This window comes from Phlebotomus papatasi, chromosome 1 (assembly GCF_024763615.1).
Source record: "Phlebotomus papatasi isolate M1 chromosome 1, Ppap_2.1, whole genome shotgun sequence".
In the NCBI taxonomy this organism is placed as follows: Eukaryota; Metazoa; Arthropoda; class Insecta; order Diptera; family Psychodidae; genus Phlebotomus; species Phlebotomus papatasi.
This window is the reverse complement of record NC_077222.1, coordinates 55,529,552-55,552,890: the sequence shown is the minus strand read 5'-3', so window position 1 is coordinate 55,552,890 and position 23,339 is coordinate 55,529,552. Positions and strand designations below refer to the sequence as shown.

The window sequence follows — 23,339 nt, the reverse complement described above, 5'->3', positions numbered from 1 at the left end:
TTTCTTTTATTTACATCTACTTTTCTTTAGTTTTATTGGATTACTTTTGCAGTAGTTTTTGCCTCGCATTTTTTACAGGGTAATATTTTTTAATGAAAAACAGAAAACGAATTAGGAAATACAGACTGATTTTTTAACGCATACACTGAGAGAAATCCGAAAAAGTTAAAATAACATTCCGGAAATGTTAATTTTACCCTGCACTATTGATCCAAAATCGGTGTAAATATTACCCTTTTTATGTGTATTAGGGGTTAAAGGTACCCTTTTTCATGTTAATTTTACCCCCAAAAAGGTGTAAGATTAACATTAAAAAATTTTGATATATTTTTACACCTAAAAAGTGTTAAAATTTTTGAGGAAAATTGTTAATCACACCCTATTTTTTTCAGTGTACTTGAAAATACAGAAAAAAGTTAATTTTAGATACATCTATAAAAGATTTTCCTTATTAAATATAAATACATTTACGCTGTATAATATGAACCTTTATGATTTTGTCGGTAGAAAACATCCCTTGATAGAAATAATGCAAAATTTTTGTAATATTGCAAAATTATATACAATGTTAACCATAAGTTTCTTGATAAATCTGTGTTCGAGAAACCAGGTAGAAAAAATGATAGAAAAAATAACATTTTACGATTTTATCATTTTTCTTTTAATTTTCGTTTGATTCTTGAAATATTTGGAGCCTGCGTACCTTCAGGAACAAACTGATTCTGAATTTTTGAAACAGATAATCACGAGGCCACTATCAGAGATGCTTACAATGTGGTTATCAACCCTGTGAATCGAAAATCTGGGTCTGCCAGTAGCGTTTTCCAAATGTTTTCGTGCCTCATAACCATAAGTTTTCAAGATTTTATGTATATCCTGCAATGATTTTCTATAAAATTAAAGATTTAACGACGCAGATTTCTTCTGCCAGTATCTGGAAGATTACCCATTCTTTAACTTCTTATAACTTTTAATTTAGCCTAAATTATAAAGTAACAAAAAACACACTATTTTATTATTATTTATCATCACTTTTATATGTCGACGATTCAGAATATAAGTCAAACAACTCAATTTTTTTTACAAAATTCATTTTATTCGCTTTTTGGATACATCTTTATTCTCTCTACCTTCCCTTTGAATATTATACTTGAAAGATAATTATTTTCAAAGTTATAGAGATTTTAAATCTCAAAAATCCTATACTCTGCATGTGAAAATCTCAGCTTCAAATCGCTCTCCTGTAAAATTTGCCTGCTGCGAGTTATTCGTTTATTATTCTGAGCGATCAATGTATAAATTGACGGTTGCAAACTTTATAAATGTGCAAACTCACGATTTGTCTCTTAATTAAATCACATAACTGTAAAATATAATTGGGTTGGTTAAAAGAAGTTATTTGCACGTATTTCACCATTTTGAATAAGTTTTACAAATGTGTCAAGAAACTTATGGCCGCTGAAAAATGCACAACTTTAGTAAAGCAATTATTTTTTATATGAAATAAAGTGAATTAAATTTTTAAAAATACATAAAATAACATATATGGATTACAAGCAACTCATTTGCAAAAACAAAAATTTTAAAATGTTATTTTTTTCTAACATTTTTTCCACCTGGTTTAGTGAATATAGATTTGTCAGGAAACTTATGGCCGACACTGTCTGTTAATTTAGTGTCATATTTTTACGTTTAAAAAAATGACAAAATCAAAATTTAATTTTAACAGTCTTGTACTCAAATAAATTGCACATTATACTTAATGTTCTCTCATTATTTTTGATTCCTGCAAATGGGGTATAAATGGACTATGAAATTACGTATAAATGCATTATACTTAAGACTTTAACCACACTTTAAAATCATTTTATTCGATCTTAATAAATTATGATGAGAGAGAGAAGATAACGTACGGCGTACAATAATCGTGGCAAAAGAAGTAAAATTTTAAATTATTCACTGATTAGTGGGAGTAAGTCGAATAAAGATTAAAATTATGAACATTAGGAATGGAAAACTGAAGACTAAATAAAAAAAGAAAATTTATGTCCAGAAAATTTATAATGTTATATAGCTGTTAAATAGGGATTATTTTTCTCAGTGATAATGTAACGTATAATTTGAAATCAAAAGCTTATTCAGGCCTATTCTTGCAGATTTAAAAATAATCATCTGAAAAAGTCTACATAAATTTTAAATTTTATTTATCTTTTTTAATTATATTTGAACTAATCTTCAGATGATTAAAAAGAGAAAAAGAAATTAATAAGATTTACCAAAAAATCAAATCTCTTTTCTGAATAGGCTTTTTGGCGATATATCGAGCAACCTTTGCGATATTCGAGCAGTTTCAGCGCCAACTTCAGAGCGTTTGCGAATGTCAGAAAGTGTATTATTTTTTGTATGTTAATAGCACCTAAATTAACGCGATTTTCCTTACTTTCTCAGTTGCACCATCAAGTTGAGTGTCTATATTAAGTGATTTTCTAGTGATCCAGTGTGGCAAATTGGTGCGAGTGGGTGAAAAAGTGTGTTTTCCGGGGGTGTAGGAGTGTACGTGGATTCCAAAGTTGGGGGCACTAAACAAAAATGGCGGCCAATGTTGACACTTGTTTGTGGCTCCACAATAAATTGGGCACTTCCAATGCCAATGATAGCTGGACGAGTGGCTCAATATGCTCCCAGCTGAACAAGGAAGTTCTCAAGAATATCAAGGACTGCTTCCCGGATCTGCAAACGCAGGTCAAGCTGAAGCTGCTGCTCAGCTTCTTCCACATTCCGAGGCGTCATGTTGAGGAGGTGAGTTGGGCGGGAAATTTGTCCGGGAACGTGAATAATGAGCAAATATGTGGTTTTGCAGTGGAAGAAGGAGCTGGAGGAGATTATTGAAGTGGCAGGGCTGGATTCAGAGCTGTGGGTGTCGATGGTAGCCGAGACAATGAAGACTTTTCCCGCCACTGGATCTCTCAATACGGAAATCTCAGATTACGATGAGACTAGACCCATTTTCACGGACATGGTGAACGACTTGAAGAAGCTAGTGAACAAACACAGCGATCTCTGTATGCTTCCTCTGGAGTGTCAGTACCTCAACAAAGCAGCTCTTATCTCTGTTGTGAGTATTTTGAAGACGTTTTAGGGGAAGGTTTCGCCGGAACAGGGTGGCTCAATCCAAATGTTTAAATTAATGGGTTTTAGTGTACTAATTTTATTAAAAATTATTTTTTTTATTATTCTTTAAGGTAATTCTAATTTTTAATTGGAAATATTAATTTAAAAAAAAAGTAAAAAAATTAAAATCGCATTGAAAAGAGTTTAAATGTGCTTTTAGAATATTTTTAATTTACTGCAATAACTAAAGAGTAAGATTTCATTATGGGTTTGCTTAATCCGCACGGACTTCTGCATTCTATCTTTTTTATATGTCTATCTGTTTCAATCAATCTATTAGGAGAGATTCTTAACACTCTCACATACTATTAATCCTATAAAACTTTCATGTCCTCCCTCCGATCGAGCCCAAACTTTGCACTGCACTTTCTGATCACGAATGTAGAGGGCTGTTTAGTTTTGGAGCTTCCTAAAATGAAAATTTCCTAAAATATGGTCATAACTCCGGTTCTAATTTGTCAAAATTTAAAAAGTGAGGGCATTTTGGAAAGCCATGAAATGACATCGGAAGCTTATAAAACTACCACTAGGTGCGCTATTATTGAAAAGAAAAATTTTCAATTTTCTAAGTTAAGTAAAGCGGTTTTCATACTAGAAGTTTAGCCCAATTCCCGAAGTTCTTAAAATCCTAAATAGCAATTGATTTTATTGGTTTTTCTGAATGTAATTCATCATTTGTCTTTAATAATCCAATCTTAAGTTGAAATTGTCTAAAAATTCTAGACTAATAAGAAATTTTAAGATTTTAAACCATATGGCTAAGCCTTAAGTCTGAAGCCTGTATTACTCAAAAACTCCAAGATGCATCGGGCACAAATTTTAGTATGGTGTAGCCGCATATTATACCTATCAATCAAAAAAAATCTTAATCTGACCCGAGCTATAAAGGGTGAAAGTTCGAAAATTGACCGGCCTATATCTCCGGTTCTAATTAGCATTTTGACCTAAATTTTGGTTTTTTGACTTCGTTTCGAAGAACTAAATGAAAGGTCAAAAAATCACTACAGTTGAACTTAAAGGCAGGACACAAATGTCCCTTCCGGTAGCGTCAGTGGAAGTGGATACAATCCAGAGTAAAAATACTCACTTTTAAATACTTTTACCCTGGATTGAATCCACTTCCACTTACGCTTCTGGAAGGGACATTTGTGTCCTGCCTTTAAGTTTATGTCACTACGTCAGTTTTCATACTTCACTACACTTGGTGCTGCGATAGCGTCAAAATTCAAACTCATTTTTCTCAAAAACTTCGTTGTGCAAGTTAAACAAATTTTAGAGTATTGTAGTCTAGTCTATGACGTTTCCAAAAAGTGGCGTGGGTTCGCTTGCTGTGGTTAGAACTCAAACGGAGATATGAGGGATCAAACTTCTCGAAATTCAAACCGCCATATCTCCGGTTCTATTTAGCCGATTTTGAGTAGTGAGTGCGCAAATTAAAGGTCTCGCACAGCGCGACAATTATATAGAACATTTATACTTCAAAGGACCAACGGTAGGGGCGCCACAGTTAAAAAATCAATTTTCATATTACATAAACTCAATTATCTCGACTCTTGCTCAACCGATTTTGATGATTACTTCGGCATAATTGTAGAAGACAATACACTGGCGGCCAATAAAATATAGTCACTTCTGAAGACTTGAGTTGTTTAACTTTTGTTAACTTTTTTCTAGTATATATTAAAAAAAAAAATTAGAAATGTTGAAGTAATTCCATTATATCGAAAAAGTACGGTATTGGCCGCAAAATGCCTGCATTTTACTCAGAATGTGTCAATAGTTATTTTCTGCTGGGATAAAAAATAGAATCACTATCAGTAATTATTTAGTGTCTTGACAATTAATTTTCCAAGTTTGTAATCATCGGTCTCTCGGCCTTAAATCGACAGACCTGGGGATTAGCTGAGAGATGGCTTAGCGTAATTATATTAGAAATAATGGTTAATCCTTTAACGACGAGACACTTTTTACGGAATGAAAATCAACAATAAAAATTAAACTGTTAGACATAATCTATGATAAATCTTACATCTAACCTTGGAAAGTTCAACAGAGTTAGATTCGGTGTTTTTTGCGCCTCTATGAACGATAGGGACAAAAATAGCCCAAAAATTTTTAGTAATTTTTCTGACAATACCAATGAATAATATTTTTCGCTTTAATGAAAAATATTACGTATGAGTATTGTAGTTTTTATTGCCAAAAGTGTTTTGCTTAAAAAAAATTGGAAGTATAAAAAATAAATAAAATCAATTATGAATTTGAGAATTAAAATTTGACATTTTTGAGCTTAAATATTTACTACATAGCAAATAGCTAGAGACTTGCAAAAAATATTCTAGATTTCTTCAATCTTCTACTTTACAATTATGTACAGACATAAGAAAAAAAATAACTTTAGGTAGTCAGGAAAAATTATTTTCTTTATGGGACACCGGTGTTCCAATCGTCCTTAACTCTTTCGCGTCTTTAGGGTCATATATGACACGGGGAAAAAAGTTTCTTTTGGGCTATTTACATTAATTGAAATCTAACTGGAGTCTTGAGAAAATGAGCCAAGAATCTTACATCCTTCTATTATGATGTCGTGCACGAACAGATAGATTTCAATTAATGTAAATACCCAAAAAAAGCTTTTTTCCCCGAGTCATGACATTACCCTAAAGACGCGAAAGAGTTAAAGGGTTAAACTACACTTCCATAATTTTCCACTAAGTCTTCTCTTGGCTTAAGTCGTAAGTGTGTCTAGGGCATAAGTGTGTTAAGAGAATTAAATTTGCATATCTAATCCACTGTTTCTGACTCTTCTTTTCTTTTTAAAATTTGTCAATAATGGCTCCATCTATATTTCAGTCCCGCAACTTATTGAATTTTTTTAAAACTCGTTTTAATGATTAGGTTTAAAGGGTTTTTTCAGCCATTATCCTGTGTTTTTTGTATATCTTTATAAAAGGTTGGGCAACAGTCGCCTCCAGTAAAGCATTTTACGCTCAAACGGAAGCCCAAAAGTGTCCAGCTGAGAGCTGAACTGTTGCAAAAATCTTCCGATGCTCAGTCGACTCTTAAGAAAGCTAGTGCTCCCACAATCCCATTGAGATCTCGAGGAATGCCCAGGAAGATGACAGATACCACTCCACTCAAGGGGATACCCTCCAGGATGCCCACAAGTGGTTTCCGGTCGCCGACATCGGGATCGGGTCTCAGTAGGCCAAATATGAGCCGAACAACGGCTGGAAGGAAAGATGGTGGTATCAAATTATTGGACATTGCTGAGCAGCCACTTGGATATGCGGCGGCCAAGAAGCGAAAACGCCAGATGGAGATGGAGGAACAACAGAAGAAGGCTCAAGAGATTGCTGCAGCTGCAGCTAGTGGAGGAGCTTCCACAACACCCCCAGCCACAGTGTCTTCCTCTACGCCTGATTATGCTGCTGGATTGACAGCATCGGCTATCTATACTCAACCAGCGACGCCTGCAGCAGCCCTTACGGCCAGTGTCAAGGAAAATCCTTCGGTCAATTCAGCCTCATCATCTGCCTCCAAGACAACTCCTTCGGTCATCTCGACGTCCGGTGGAGCAACACCCAAGCACAGCATTGAGACATTGTACGAAGTGAAATCGTCGATGGAGTGTAAGGTGGAATCACCGCAGGAGGAGGAATATGAGATGATAACATCTCCTACGACTCCTAAAGCTCCAAAAATGTCCGCAAAACTCATTACGTCACAGGCTCCGGCTTTGGTGAAATCTGAACCTCTGGCAGCGTCTTCCACGGCAACATCTTCGCCGACAGGACCTCAGATTATCTCCCAAACGGTTATTTCGTCTCCCATGTCATTGAATATGCCAGCACTGACGGTGTTCTCGAGTCCTGGAGCAGTTCAGGGATCGCATATTGTGCGGCAGGAAATGGCTGGAAGTGGGCAGACAGTTGTAGTTTCGCAGACACAGCCTACGGCTAGTCAGCAACAATTCCACCAAATAGCCCAAATGCCAAAGATCGTACAGATCAAGACGGCACCCACGATCATGGTGACCCCGTCCCAAACCACCAGCATCCCGCCATTGATTCCCAGTCAGCCCCATCAAATTGTCAGTCTGCAGAATCTGCAGCAGCAGCAGCAGCAACAGCAGCAGCAGGAAGCTAAGAAAGTTATTGGATCATCACACATCACAACTCCAACATCCAATGTGGTAACCCTGGTGGCTGGTCCACAGACAGCTCAGGGACAGACGCTGGGTCAGAGCCTGGGTCAAACTGCTCAGATTGTCACGGGGCAGGGAGGGCAGAAGTTTGCTGTGATGTCCTCACCAAATGTCAAAGGAAAGACTTTCATACTCACAAATCCCGGAATGTTGGCCCAGAAGGGAGTGATTATCAAGAGTGTAGCTCCTGGAGGGAATACTATCTACCAACAGATTCCCATAAGTAATGTGTCTGGACTGCAAAATCTCACTGGAACCACAATCCTGACTGGATCTCCGGGTATGATTAAGGATCAGAGTGGACAGCCTCAAGGGACAACACTGAATCAGATTCCTGCTCTTGTGCCCACCCGCAGCATGTCACAGAATATCCCATCATTGACACCCGTGGTGATTGCACCACAGAGTCAGCAGCAGAATATTCCGGCACTCATTACGAATGTGTCACAGTTGCAGCAGCAGCAGAATACAATGCAGAGTCCCCAGGGAACGATCATTAGGCCGGTACTGGCGACCAATGTACAGGGACTGAATGTACTTAATCAGCAAGGATATACACTCATTCAGCGTCCTGGTGGTCAGCCGACGCTCATTCAGGCCATTCCGGCGTCACAGGCCACGGTGCAGCAGGCACAGCAGCAGCCGCAGCAACAAACGGCTCAGATCCAGCGAACGGCTACGGTTCAGGTGCAGCAACAGAGACAAGTTCAGACGGCTCAGCAGCCCATCAGGAAGGGACTGTCGTTATCGGTGAGTCCAATGTTTTTTATTCTATTTTCAATTTTTAAAGTTTTTCAATAGTTTTTCTTCCGACAAGGGGTTTATCAGTTTGGAAATCGTGTCTTTTTTATTGATACAGTAGACTCTCTCTCAATCGGCTCTTTTTCAATCGGGCGCAAAGTTTTGTTGACAATTTTCACATTTAATTATGAAGCTAATTCGCTCAAATTCGCTATAGTTCTTCCTATTTTATCGTGATTCTTTATATTTGAGCACTTTTTGTGGAATTTAGAAAGGCTTTGACGCTCAATTCTATCGCTAAACCGGATGACATTTCGCCCTATATTCCCGATTGAGAGAGAGTCTACTGTACATTTTTTTTTTTTCAATATTCCAATATATCGTCGGTTGCATCGATCGTTGGTGTAGGGTAAAGGCTCATAATTTTGAACAGTCTGCTTATAAAGCATCGATGTTCCAAGTTTGAAGTGCGATATTAGGTGTGATGATTCCTTCTAATCACACCTATTGTAATCCTCGGATTTTCTCAATGTGCTCCGATCGAGCTGAAATTCACAGGGTATATTTTCCGCTTTTTTTCAACCACCCGGGGTACCAATAAACACTTTCTGGGGCACCAAAAAACACCTCATTTTCTCACCTATTGAAGTTATTTTGAGCATTCACCACAATTCCTAATTATAAAGAATGTATTGAAAATGTAAATAATACTCAAAAAAGCACTGCAAAATTTAGAATGAGTGACTAAAATAGCAAAAAACTAAAGCATTGCACACCGAACATATTTTTCAATGGATTTTTCATCATTTTGACAACATTCGACTTCTGATTGGAAAGCTGTGCCACTAAAATCGTGGCAAACACTATACCTAAAGTTCAAATTTTACGCGCTCTTCTTATTATTTGTAATAAAATCGAGAAATCATTCGTCAATCCTTGATTAAAATCACTTAAGAATCATTAAGAATCATTTAATGCAAAATTGGGTTCTTGAAACTATATTTCTCCTGAGTCTTGAATGAAAATCCCATGAATGGATATAAATTTCTGAAATCGAACAAAGAGGGAGATGAAAAGTGAGAAAGATAAGAGGAAAAATTTTGCCATTCAAGGCATTCAAGCTACGCTCGCGACATCTGCAATTGTGAGAAATTTGCCTGTTTGTTGGTGCCCCAAACTCTGTTTTGTGATGGATTTTATATTCTTTTAAAAAAAATGTGAACAATAATTTCTTTAGGAGATACATAAATATTATCCCAAAACATGTAGGAAAGTACTGGTGTAGTGAAATTTGATGTAACTTATTTCAGTTTTATTTTCCAGGTAGATATATAAATGACTAAAATTATTAAAATCTCACAATTTTGCGAAAAAAGATTCTTATTTTTAAACTACTTGAACTATGTGGATCATTATTTCGTTGGACAAGTATCCCTATAGTATCTATGATTTCATGTAAGTTTCATTCTCTGAAATCTTATACCTATTTAAAAAATCGCAGTGTTTGGTGGTGCCCCAGTTTCCCCTACATATCATCGGTTGCATCGATCGTTGGCATAGGGTAAAGGCTCATAATTTTGCCCAGTCTGCTTATAAGTATCGATGTTCCAAGTTTGAAGTGCGATATTAGGTGTGATTCCTTCATAATCACACCTATTGCAATCCTCGGATTTTCTCAAAGTGCTCCGATCGAGCTGAAATTCACAGGGTATATTTTTTGAACATCCCTGATGCCGAAAATCATAGGCCGGCAATTTCGGGTCCGGCTGCCGTCCGGTCGTCCGTAGTACGCAATATCTCTGGTTTGGATAGAGATATCTTCATAATATTTTTTTTTAAATATTAGATGAGCACATATATTCTGTCAGTAGAAGAGGTTGAAAGTTTGGAGTGGTATATCTCAGCTCCTGATGAACATATTTGGATGGGTGAACTATTGTTGGAAAGCTTGGTTCATTAGCTTTTAGAATCTGGTATACTTAATCTGCTATGGATAAACCATGGTCATCCAGAACCATTTATGTCGAAGAAGACACTTTTTGCAACGTCTTTTTTGACCATCTACTGCTGTGACCAGGAGTAACCCACAATTCTCGCACAAGGACTATTTGTTAGAGGAACTCAAATGGTATAATTTGTGGAAGAAACTTTTTTCTTGGACATCTTACTTTTTTTATTCATCGACTTTTGCAAGAATTTTGAAGTGTTAAACGCAAGGAAAAAGTTACTGAAATCCTAAAAGAGTGGTTTCTGGAGGGGAAGGATAAACGTGGGGATGAAATTGATGTGATATTTGGATTCCTTGGTTCAGCTTATGGGGGAGTACTTAGAACATTCCATGTCGATATCTTCATTAGTTTGTCCAGAAAATGGGATAGAAGGATTTCTGTCATTTTTTTCTATGCGTGTAAAATGTTAAAATTCTTGCAAAGTCGATGAATAAAAAAAAGTAAGATGTCCAAAAAAAAAGTTTCTTCCACAAATTGTAGCTTTTGAGTTTCTCTAACAAATAGTCCTTATTCGAGAAAAGTGGGTCACTCCTAGTCCCAGTTCCAGTAGTAGATATCTACGCGCGCGTACGACGATTTCTGTCCTATTAGTTTTTTGAAAAACCGGTTAAAAATCACGTTTTGTAGTTCATCTCGAAATCTAGGTATGCGATTTTGAATTTTTTATGTTTATGTTGTAGTCCAGAAAATTTAGACCAATTTAAAAAAAAATTAAGACATTCGTCGAGCTGTTCTCGAGATATTTCACTTTAAAGATTTCAATTTTAAGAAAATTTGCTTGGCGGGAAAAAAAGCGGGAGAAGCGGCGTCGGATAAGCTTTCCCCATATATAGCACTCTCTCACTCTCCCTTTCTCTCACTCTCCCTCTCTACATAGTCTAATTGTCTATATTCGAAGATTTGTAAGGTGGCATATACAGTAGACTCTCGCAAATTCGGCTCTTTTAAGATCGGGCTACTTTTAAATTCGGGCAGCGGTTACATTTGAAAAAAGTTTGTTGTCATTTTTCAAGTTTGATTATGATTATCAAATGAATCAAATATGCTCAAATTTGACATGGTTTGTCATAGTTTTGATGTGATTTTGCATTATTGAGGGATTTTCATGCAATTTACGATATATATCAGTGTGTAAACTCAATATCTATATGCACATGTCGCCCGAATTTCTGTCTAATTCGGCTGACATTTCGGTCCTATATGCCCGAATTTGAGAGAGTCTACTGTACAATTCACGATCCGCGATTTTTTTCGCGGGTCGTGAAATTTTGCGCGGGTCGCGTATTTTTTCGCGAATTTTCGCGGGACACGAATTTTTTCGCTGATTTTTGCGGGGCGCGAATTTTTTCGCGAATTTTCGCGGGGCGTGAAATTTTTCGCAGATTTGCGCGGGTCGCGTATTTTTTCGCGAATTTTCGCGGGACACGAATTTTTTCGCGGATTTTCGCTGGGAGGGATTTTTTTTCGCGGATTTTCGCGGAGCGTGTAATTTTCCGCGGAGTTTCGCGGGTCGCGTATTTTTTCGCGAATTTTCGCGGGGCGCGAATTTTTTCGCTGATTTTCGCGGGGCGCGAATTTTTTCGATGATTTTTGCGGATTTTTCGCGGGTCGCGTATTTTTTCACGAATTTTCGCGGGCCGCGAATTTTTTCGCGGATTTTCACGGGGCGCTAATTTTTCGCGGATTTTCACGGTGCGCGTATTTTTCGCGAATTCTCGGGTCGCTGACAGAGGTTCTCAATGAATGTAAAGTTGAGGCCTCTATCTTTCATAGTTTCCGAGATAATCGACTTTAAAGATTTTCAGACACTTTTATGCATTTCTCACCCAATTTTATGTATAAATATCGTTCGAGTTTGCCACAATCCGAATTTGCAACGAAGGAATCACACCTCTATAAGCTGATCTAGGCTTATCACTGGCTTTAGGCTGGAAATAAGTATAATTCCACTCAATAAATTAAGCGCTAGGGTATATATTTTTGACCAAATTTAGGTTAATATCTTTTAATAATTTCATTTTTAACTATAATTAATAAATTAAGTTCCATTTCTTGAAGTTTTGCATTAATTTTTGCGGAAATATCGTAGGAAAAATGTTCAACGAAAAAAAAAAAGGAAAAATAAAGTCTTGGTGGCGATCGATCTTAGGAACTAAGAATAATGACCAAGTTGTATCAGATAATTGTCAAATTTGTCAATATATCTGCCACATATGCCTGTTAAGGTATCCCAAGGGTCAAAAATCTTCTTTTGTTAGAGGCCAAAAGAGCTTTTTGCCTCTAACAGTGTTGCTTTTCAGTGAAACATAAAGGACTTTTCCACCGAAATTTCATTGTAAAATGATGCTTGCTGGTTATGTCCTTATGCTTTTGTCCCAAAAACGCATTCGTAAGTGGCCTTGGGTCATCGTCGCATGAAAACTAAAAATTATTGAAAAAAAAAAACGTTTTCAACAGTTTGATCAACATGACATGTTTTACGCTCTTTGAAAGTTTCAAAGTTATTTTTTTGCACAAAAATGAATGATAGGTTTTGTTTACGCTTGTTTTTAGTCTAAACATTTTACAATGAAATTTCGGTAGAAAAGTCCTTTATGTTCCACTGAAAAGCAACACTGTTAGAGGCAAAAAGGTGTTTTGGCCTCTAACAAAAGAAGATTCTTGACCCGTGGGGTACATTAAGAGGCGTGTATGGCGGATATATTGACAAAATTGACAATTATCTGATACAACCTAGTCATTATTCTTAGTTCCTAAGATCCATCGCCACCAAGATTTTAATTTTTCCCTTATTTTTGTTCGTTGAACATTTTTCCTACGATATTTCGACAAAAATTAATTCAAAAATTTAGAAAATGGAACTTAATTTATTAATTATAGTTAAAAATGAAATTATTAAAAGATATTAACCTAAATTTGGTCAAAAATAAATACCCTAGCGCTCAATTTATTTAGTCGAATTATACTTATTTTCAGCCTAAAAAATAAAATTCTATTATATTTCTAAAAATACTTAGAAGAAAAAATCAAAATGTCGATTTTTTATGTTGGCATGAAAGGACGTAATGGTCTTCGTATGAATTTTTTTCAACATTTCTTTTTTTGTTGAATTTCTTTAAGGATTATGGGGTGGAATTATACTTATTTCCACCAATGTATAAAAAGATATCTTTTACAATTTTTGAACGATTTTAAAATGTTTTTTTTTATGGAGAGTTCCTAAAATAATTACAAGAATTTTTTGATAATTGACAAATTAAAAAGCAGGAGAAAGCGCGCTACCTTTGGACTATTTAAGCTTCGCACAATTTATTTTTTTTTCAATGTGTTATAAATGAATTTGGCCTATTATTATTTTATATTTTAATAGTTAGTCCAATGCGTCAAATTTTCATAAATCCATAAGGTTGAAAATGCATAAGGAACATAGAGAAAAAAAGTGGTGGCAAAGTGTCCCAGGCTTTGCGAAATGCTCGAACTCGTGACATAGATACTATACCGCAAAAGTACTTTCGCATCATTTACCGTTTACCGGTTCTCAACCGATTTGAACCGATTCATAAATCTCTCAAACTATCCCCCAAAACAGTTTTAAAAGTAATAGGATTGATTTTCAGATAAATTTTTTTATCGGTTATGAACTGGTTCATTACCGATACAAAACCGATTGGAATCGGTTCAGATTTATAGGAAATTCCAAGATCTTTCCAACGACCCCTAACTAAATAAATAATGCTTTGCTTAATAAATGCGCACTCTAGTGTCTTTTTAACCTTTGACCTTGAAAAACCGTTATTAGGAATTATTCAACGGTATTAGGTGAGATTCTTAACAATCTCACCTACTATAATCCTAACAAAATTTCATGTCGTCCGATCGACCTCAAATTTGGCCAAAATGTGTTTCGCCACTTCCTGATTCCGAATATATATGTGGCTAAGTTACGTTCCCGGCCGGCCGGCCGTCCGGCCGCTCTTTGAAGCTTAATAGCTCCTAAACTAAAAAAGATATCGACTTGCGGTTTTCGGCAAAGGTTATATATCGCATGAAAATTGCAACTTGGTGCATTGACCCCCCACCCCCACCCCTCCTTCCCCAATTTTGAAGACCCCCCTTTTTTTTGTTTTCTCAATAGCTCCGCCCCTATGGCATCCAGCGGGCTCAAATTTTAGTATGTTATAGCTGGGCCTTAGAGCTTTCCATCAATACTAAACTTAAGGTCCCCCGACCCCCCTGACCCGAGCTATAAGGGTCCAAAAAAAATTCTTAAAATGGCCATAACTCCTGTTCTAATTGTCAGAATTTAAAAAATGAGGGCTTTTTGGAAAGCTCTCATGAAATGCCACTTCCCCTTCTAACATCGCAAGTTCATAAAACCACCGCTAGGGGCGCTTTTTTTAAAAAGAAAATTTTTAAATCTTAAAAGTTAAATAACTCAAAAATTCCATTGTGCATCGGGCTGAAACTTTAGTATGTTGTAGCCGTTGATTATACCTATCAAACAAAAAAAAACCTTAAGTCGATCTAAAACCCCTGACCCGAGCTATAAGGGGTCAAAGTTCGAACATTGACCGGCCTATATCTCCGGTTCTAACTAACATAGCGACCTAAATTTTACCTTTTTGGTTTCGTCTCAATGAGCACTTTCAGATGGAAGTTCAAAAAGTCACCACAGGTGGCGCTGTGATGGCGTCAAAATTCATCGAAATTCAAGGTCACTTTCTCAAAAACGGCATTGTGCAAGTTAATGAAATTTTAGTAAGTTGTAGTCCAGTCTAGGACGTTTCCAAAATGGTGCGTATGTGCGCTGTGGTTAAAACAGAACCGGAGATATGAGGGGTCAAAGTTCACAAAATTCAAAAAATCTTATCTCCGGTTCTATGTGACCGATTTTGATGAATGAGGGCTTAAACGAAAGATCTCACCAAATGCTACAACTTTCTAGAATATTTGAACTTCGTGGGACCAACACCAGGGGCGCCACAGTCGAAAAACCAATTTCAATATCACATAACCTCAATTATCTCGACTGTCGCTGAACCGATTTTGATGATTACTTCAACATAATTGTAGAGCACATTTGTCTCTACATTTCGTCCATACATGATTTTCCACTCAGACTACGCTATCACTCCGATTTTGCCGTTTAAGTGTGAAAAAATTGATTTTTCCAATAATAACGCTTTCAAATCACTCAGATGCCAATTTGACTGCCTCTACTCCACCAAGACACTTAAAATAGGGGTTTAAATGGAAAGTCTCGCAAAATACAACAATTCTTTGATATAGTTGAAGTTCAACAAATGACTACTTGGGGAACTCTGGATGAAAAAAACGAGTTAAGAAACAAAAAACCTCGCTTATCTTGACTTCTGAGTAATCGATTAGATCAACTTCTATGGGAAAATTATAGAGTACATTCTGGTCTACATTTCACCCATATATTACTTTTGTGCCAGTTCATCCAAATCCTTGATATTTTGGTTTTAAATACAAAATTTGTATAATTTCACGAATTTGATTCAAGATAACTGAATGGCGACTCACAACTTCAGCTCCAAATCGAATTTGCATGCACTCCGAGTTAGCTCACGTTAAGAATCTCACCTACATAAGCCGGTTAGGATTATCTGTCCCTTTTTGTATATGGAAGAAATGTTCGCCTGGATAATCTCTAAAACATATCCAAAAATGAAAAAAATCGCACGACGCGTTTTCGAGCAATCGGGGGTAATCCCAAAAAACATAGTTTTGGAGGGGAAGGCGAGGGGTGGGGTTAAAATGAGGGGCATGTTAACGATCCTTGTGTCGACTTATGGGGGGTCCCCCGAAGGTCTCAAGTCTCTATCTCTAACCGTTTGACCTCTAGAGCTGACGACAGACGGACAGACGGACAAACAGCGTGACGACATTTCTCAGAAATCGTATGAAACATGAAGATTTGTTGACAAAAGTGGTCTCCGGGGGGTGGAAGGTGGAAATCTACAGGGGTGAAAAAATCGAGGGATTATATAGTGCTCTGCTCCGTAGAGTTCAAGCAGTAAAATGAATTGTTCGAAGCTATGTAAAATTTGGAAATTATCTCCCTAATTCGGAAATGACTGCTTAAGGTTTTAGGGAATTAAATATTTAATGGCAAAATTGAAGATTTCCTATTCAGTGTTGAAGATTATTAATGCTGCATCATTAAGAGCTAACACAAATAATTTTCAGGACTTAAATGTTTGAATTCTTCCCGTGATTAGCGTTAAATTAAAGAAACCAGTAAGAAGTTGGACATTTCCATTTCAAACTCTCTATTTTAAAGTTTGAAACGTTTCATTTTCAGGAATTAAAAAAGAAAATGACACTTAAGAATTAAAGGTTTTTCCCAGAGCATTTGATTTAGCCTTTTAAGGTTTATTTTAGAAATTAAACACTTAAAGATTTATCTTAGAATTGAGGGCTAGTGCTTATAATTAAAAATATTTATATTGAATTGAAAAGACTTTGTTATAGATCCTTAATTTTAAAATGTCTAAATACCTTTAAGTTCTTAAACTGAAGCTCAGCCAACTTCACTATACAATGTCTAAGCTGTAATGGAAGTAATATAAACTTTTTGGACTTATCTTTAATTTTGAAATTGGCCAAGATCCTTTAAATTTTTTTAATATTAGAATAATAGTTTTTGGAGAATTAAAAAAAAAATATTGTGACACTAAAATGCAACCTTAAACTTCAAAGCTTTCTTTATCGCCGAATTAAAGGGTAGATTGAAAACATAACTAGGGTGAAAAGCAGAGTATAAATTCACGAGCGTAACCGGATAAGTTTTTGATTGATTACTGATTAATATATTTTGTGAAAAATAATTTTGTCACACTACCTAAAAGACCTAAAAGAAGGGAAAGTCTCGGTTTAACTATTTCCGGACCGCAGCATATGCTGCAAGCCAATTTCACAATTTTTAATAAAAAATATCTAAACTCAGGAATTAATTGAGGTCCTACAAAAAATATCTCACATTTGGACATCCTTATAGTTTGTAATCATCCACAAGAATAGGCTTTTTATCAGTTCTGAATAATTAAAAAACATTGTTTTTCACTGAATATTCATATGCTTCTTTGGGTACTAGAGTCCCAAAAGAGACGAAAGAGTTAATACAAAATGGAGAATTGTATGAGATAATTGGTTTTGACCATGGCTAAATTTCCGATTATCCAGGCAATAGACAAACGAAATAGACAGTAAATAGTTGTGACTGTTCGAGAATTTGACCTCAGGTTTATGTTTCTGAAAATGTGTGAAATTTTGAAGAATTTTGCCTTTATTTAAGGGTTCCTATTTAGAAATTATTAAATTGAATATCATTCTAGTTTCTTCGATTACAACTAATAAAATTTACTCTACTCGAGACTATTCAATGTAAACTTTGTGAATCCCTTTTGCCTTTTATCCATCAATCTATTGAAGGAACTGATAGCTTTAGGGAATTCTCACTTGATGAAGTAATTGGTTGCTACACAATTTGAAAGGAATATTGCTCCAGAGATGCATTGATTTGCAATTTTGTTGAATTCAATTGAAGCACTAAATATTTACATATTCAGTGATAGACAGAATTTTCCTTCATGCCTTCATACCATGTTGTATTTATTTAAATATCAGATGTGTTTCCTAAAAAGAAAAAGAAAACAAGCGCATTAGGAGAAGGAGGAGGATAGAAAATTGTAGTGAGGAGATGAGTGAGATGAAGTGAAAATAAGGCAATCGTCTTTCAATCTCAATTAAGCCATTAGCGAAAGAATCTCATAAAAGGCAACTTGATGAAAGAATATAGACAATAAAGTGTAACAATTAATTGAGTGAAGATTCAGGGAAATTGCATTACGGAGCGCAATGGGAGTTGTCTTGAATCTTGATGGACGTTGAAGCTATATAACTAAAAGAGTGTGAGATGCATTTCTTGAGCACGAAACGATTATTTGTTTGATGAAATATTCATCATTTTATCATGATTTTCTATCTCTCGCGAGAGCTATTTGTTTTGTGTATTATGTTTTTTTCCATGAGCTTAACAAATGTCTCAATTTATCACTGTTTTTTTCTTCTCTCTCTCTTACATTTTATTGCAGAGCGAACACGTTAACAAAGTGCATGAGATGTTCAGAGGTGCTAATCGCGTCACGAGATTGGACAAAGCTCTCATATTGGGATTCATTTCTGGACAGAGGGAAAATCCACGTCCTAATCCTGACAATGTTGTCACAATAACTCTCAATCAGACAAAAGTAAGTAGCAATTGGGGATTTTTCCCACGTCATAGTATTGAACGGTTAATGCTAGACTGAATTGCACTATAGGTTGCAAATTTTTGGCGTTAAAAATGAAAAAATTAGGAAATTGAAAAATTTACTGGACTTTCTCATCGAATATAAATACTAAAAAATATTGCATGCTCTTTAAATACAAAATACATTGTTTCATCTAAATTTGCCATTTCAATTAAATTATTAATCAACTTTTAAGCAGATAAGCATTATGGAGCATTATCCATAAGCGATCAAATTAGTTTCATATGAAATATTTTAATTGTAGAACATGTTATTTAAATGCTTAATTGCATGTTGATGGATAATATTTATAAATATGTTTTTGGGTAAAAATATCATTAAAAATAAAATTTCATAAAAAAATTGAATTTGATTGGTAAATAAATTAATTTTGGTCATCAAAAAATTATTTTGAATTTTTTTTTGATATGATAAATAATAAATACTCCCTTTGGCCCAAAAAAAAGTCGTACATTCTTTTATATAAAATGTATACTAGCAAACGTGCGACCTTTTTCGGGACGGAGGGAGTAATAAATAAAATTATTTCAATCAGTAAATATCTACGAGTAAAAAAAATATTTTGGTAAAAAATCAATTTTTATAATTAAAAAAAAAAATGAATTGATAATATTTAAAATTTTGATCAGAAAAAGAGATTTAAATTGAGCATAGAGAGAAGTGGGGCAGCTTTGAAATTGGGATTTTTCTCCCATGTTTAAGTGGAACTGAGCCATATCATAATGTTATTTGGCTTCTCAATCTGTTTGTGCATCTAAATTATATCGCGATAAGGCCCAACTTTATTTAAAAATAGATGAAAAATTCTAATTTCAAAGGTACCGGACTTTCAATGGTGCCCCACTTCCCCCTAGATCAAATTTGTATTTCAACTGATCAATTTGAGTTTTTTCTGACACAAAACTAATTTCCTTTTGTCTTTTCACATCTTTTAGGTTGGGAAAATTTCACACAATTGATAATTTTTATTCATTGCTCTTTTTCAACTTTTTTTTCATATTTCTATCGCACAAAAATCTAAATTAATTTTGTCTTGATCAGGTAATGAATCATAATCATGAGCAGATTACAAATTTTGATTTTATTAAATTTTCTATATATAAAAAATGTGACAGACATTTGCTGACCAAAATTGATTTATTTTGCAATATCTTATTCTTTTTTATTCAAAATTACTAAATTGAATTTGTTTGGACTTTCAAAAGAAGAAGAAGAAGAGCACGAAAGAATGTGATAGACATATTAATGCAAAACGTTTGAGAAGGAAAGGGATGTGAATTTTGATTTCATGACATTTTTCTGATCCAAAAGACGTATCGGAGCCATTACTGACTGAAATTAATTTTTAAGTTTCCGGTTCACTTTTTCGGTCCGGAAAATTTCACGAAATCAAAATTTCTATCTCTTTCATTTTCAAACGTTTTGCAATATCGCATTCTTTCGTATTCAAAATTGAGTTGAACTAAATTGAATTGGTTTTGATGTTCAAAGGAAGAGGAAGTCAACGAAAGAATGTGATATAGACATGCATTTCAAAATGTTTGAGAAAGATAGGGATGTGAATTTTGATTCCAAGAAATTTTACAGATCTCAAAAATGTATATCGGAGCTATTACTGACTAAAATAATTTTTATGACTCTGGTTCACATTTTAGATCTGGAAAATCTCGTGAAATAGAAATTCCCAGCTCTTTCAATCTCAAGCCTTTTGCATTATGTATGTCGCATTTTTCAAACTTAAAATTGGATAGAACATATTTAATTTAAATTTTAAATTAGTTATGATGTTCGAAAGAAGAAGAAGAAGAAGATTGCGAGAGAGTGGGATAGGCATATGCAAAACGTTTGAGAATGAAAGAGATGTGAATTTTCATTTCATGAAATTTTCCTGATGTAAAAGGTGTATTGGAGCTATTACCGATCTAATCACTTTTTTTTTACTGATAAAGGGGAGACCGGGGTAAACTTAGACAGCAAATGAAATTTTTCATTGCATATAATTTGTGGAAAATTAGTTTGAATCAAATTAAAACATTTTTCTATGAATATGGAGGGAGATAAATTATCTGAATACAGCAATTTGTTCAATATTCTTTCTAATGGCTCCGGCACACCTTTTAGGTCAGGAAAATTTCGTGAAGTCGAAATTCGAATGTCTATCTTTCTCATATATTTTGCATATGTCTTTCTCATTCTTTCGCACTCTTCTTCTTCTTTTAAACATCACAACAAATTCAATTTAGCGCAATCGAATTTGGAGATCGTAAGAATGAGATAGACATGAGTAAAACGTGTGAGAAAGAAAAGGATGTCAATTTTGATTTCATGAAAATTTCCTGATCTGAAAGGTGTGCCAGAGCCATAAAAGAAAAACTATAACACCCCACTGTCTAATTTTGCCCCAGTCTTCCCTAAATTTGATTTTTGCCTGACTATTCTTAGTAATCCTATTCTGATGCAACCTCTTTTTGCTATCAGCATTCACATAACATTTACATCTCTGTGCTTTTAAGTTCGCCAAATTTTGTTGCCTAGTGCAGATTTTTTTGTCGTTTGGAGAACTTGATGTGTTATGTTTGTTTCTGTTTTTTTTTTTCTGTGCAGGAAAAGGTAAAACAGGAAGATGACACTGATGCAGTAATGCTCGTTGAGTCTTTCATCCGATTGGACTACAATACAATGGAATACAAGACTTTCCAGAAGTGCCGACGCCTGGATCAACCGGCGACGCACGACAATCAAAAGGTAACATCCGCGAGTGGGGGCAGTGCGCAAAGTTCAGTAGCTATATAATGTTGCATCAGTATCTGATGGGAGAGATTCATTTGAAATTGACGGTTAATTATGGGAACAATTATGAATTGGACATATGTATAACAAAATTTCATTTTGCTATCAGTGACAAAATTTTTTGGGGGCTTAGGTGATAAATAGACAAATGCCCTTTAACTTTACATTTTAACTGAATGTATATAATACAAATTGCATAAGTTTAACTGACAAATTATTCAACATACAATTATAACATTTAATGGACAAAATGCGGGAGGATTCTTTGAAAATTTCGTTCCACTTCAAAATTGTATAAAAAAGAATTGTTTTTTTATTATAGATTTGTACAGAATTAAATGAGAATTGAGATTGGATATTGATTGGTTTGATTTACGTCAGAAGATAGACAAAAACACGATGCAACAAAGAGTAAAAGACATGACAAAATTTGCAATTTAATTTTATTGCGTTATTTATTGAGTATCCCAATGTAAAAAATACAATTCAATTGTTTTCTCTTAATCTCTCGTCTGTCCGATAAATACGTAAAAAGCTATTTGCATTTATCCTTTAGGATAGTAACACAGGAATTAATTAACAAATCCCCTTTGAAATCACCTCAAATCTAATGTCTAGCCTTTTGGGTTATATTCTTCCAGTCAAGCGTCACAAAACCCCCAAAGGTGAATTTTCCATTGAAATTTAATTCCAATTACGGGTTTATGAGTCTTTCAATTTGGGGATAACTTTATGCACTCTCTAGTTGGACTGTCAAGTAGAATTTTGTGTCTTATTCTGTCTTGTATTCCTTGATCCTCTGGGACTTGAGCAATTCACAGTTCTACTGAAGAAATTTCTTCTAATGGAATTTTGTGCTTTGGGAGTTAATTAACAGTAAAAGTCACCATTGAAAGAGGAAAATGCACATTAAAAGCATTGTTGCAATGGGAAATATTTAATTTCGCTCTAAACTGAATTATGGTTATGAAGATGGTTTGCAGTGGATTTTGATATTTTATAAAATGTTTTGAGTTATTTTATTCTTAAATTTTAGCGCAATTTGGAGGATATGAAGTTCTAAAGTAGTAACGGAAACTCATTAAGCTATTTTATTCTGAATGAGGCATTTTAGTACATAATAATAATAATAATGGCGGTACAATGTTCCATAGAGGAACTTAGACCTTCCTGCAAGGAGAGTTAGGAGTTGTCAGTCTCATGACATATGGAATTAAATTGCAGTGGATGCAATTCGAACACTTAACGCTAAAAAAATCCTAGTGGTCTAAAGAGAGATTCGAAATCGAAACACTTGCATTATAGAGCGATTGCTCTACCACTTGACCCATTGAGTGCCAATTTTAGTACATGCCTGTTCTAAACCGTATCGAGGTGTCACTGCACATGATTGTACTAAAGTTCTTGGAAAATTTGAAGACGAATACAGAATGGCAATGAGAATTTCTTTGGAAGGTTTCTACCTAAAGCACTGAGTAATAGTATTAATCTTATCGATCGAAATATTTGTATTACAACGTTATCATGTTCATATGAAAATACCTTCTTCAAATATTCCGTTTTTGCATCGGTCAAAACTCGAACGCATATCAAAATCGAGCTTAATGGCTCCGGCATACCTTTTAGATCAAGAAAATTTCATGAATTCGAATTTTGGATCCCTTTCTTACATGTTTTGCATATGTCTATCTCATTTTCTCGCACTCTTCTTCTCTTAAACACCACTCCAAATTCAATTTAGCTCAATCGAATTTGGTATGCGAAAGAATGAGATAGTCATATGAAAAACATGTGAGAAAGAAAGTGTTTCGAATTTCGACTTCATACAATTTTCCTGATGTAAAAGGTGTGCCGGAGCCATAACGAATCGAGGCAGACAGTTAAAGAGCTGACTGGCGCTCTTACCAGCTATTCCACGAGATCCCTCTAAACAGTGTTAATTGCAATATTTTTAGAAATCATAGGGGAACTGTACCAAATTTTGGCTAGCATGCAATTTCGGCCACTTCATTAATTCCTCAAATTCTTATGAATATTTACTTTTGCAGACTCTAGAGATTATACAATGCAAAAAATACAAAA

At 35.0% G+C, this 23,339-nt stretch overlaps 1 protein-coding gene across 1 annotated transcript; it reads left to right on the top strand.

Moving 5' to 3' along the window:
* Positions 1 to 2,342: 2,342 nt before the first annotated feature.
* Positions 2,343 to 21,613, top strand: LOC129807516 (negative elongation factor A). The gene is made up of 5 exons (XM_055856829.1): positions 2,343 to 2,799; positions 2,861 to 3,115; positions 6,125 to 8,128; positions 18,249 to 18,404; positions 21,072 to 21,613. Exons 1-5 carry the CDS (start codon positions 2,590 to 2,592, stop codon positions 21,258 to 21,260), a joined length of 2,814 nt encoding a protein of 937 aa, XP_055712804.1. The 5' UTR covers positions 2,343 to 2,589; the 3' UTR covers positions 21,261 to 21,613.
* Positions 21,614 to 23,339: the final 1,726 nt, after the last annotated feature.

What these genes read in the sequence shown, in the direction of transcription:
- LOC129807516 (XM_055856829.1), top strand. Translation starts at nt 2,590, where the DNA reads ATGGCGGCCAATGTTGACACTTGTTTGTGGCTCCACAATAAATTGGGC. An exon ending in CGAGGCGTCATGTTGAGGAG is followed by an intron (nt 2,800 to 2,860) that starts GTGAGTTGGGCG and finishes GTGGTTTTGCAG; the next exon opens with TGGAAGAAGGAGCTGGAGGA. An exon ending in GGAAGGGACTGTCGTTATCG is followed by an intron (nt 8,129 to 18,248) that starts GTGAGTCCAATG and finishes ATTTTATTGCAG; the next exon opens with AGCGAACACGTTAACAAAGT.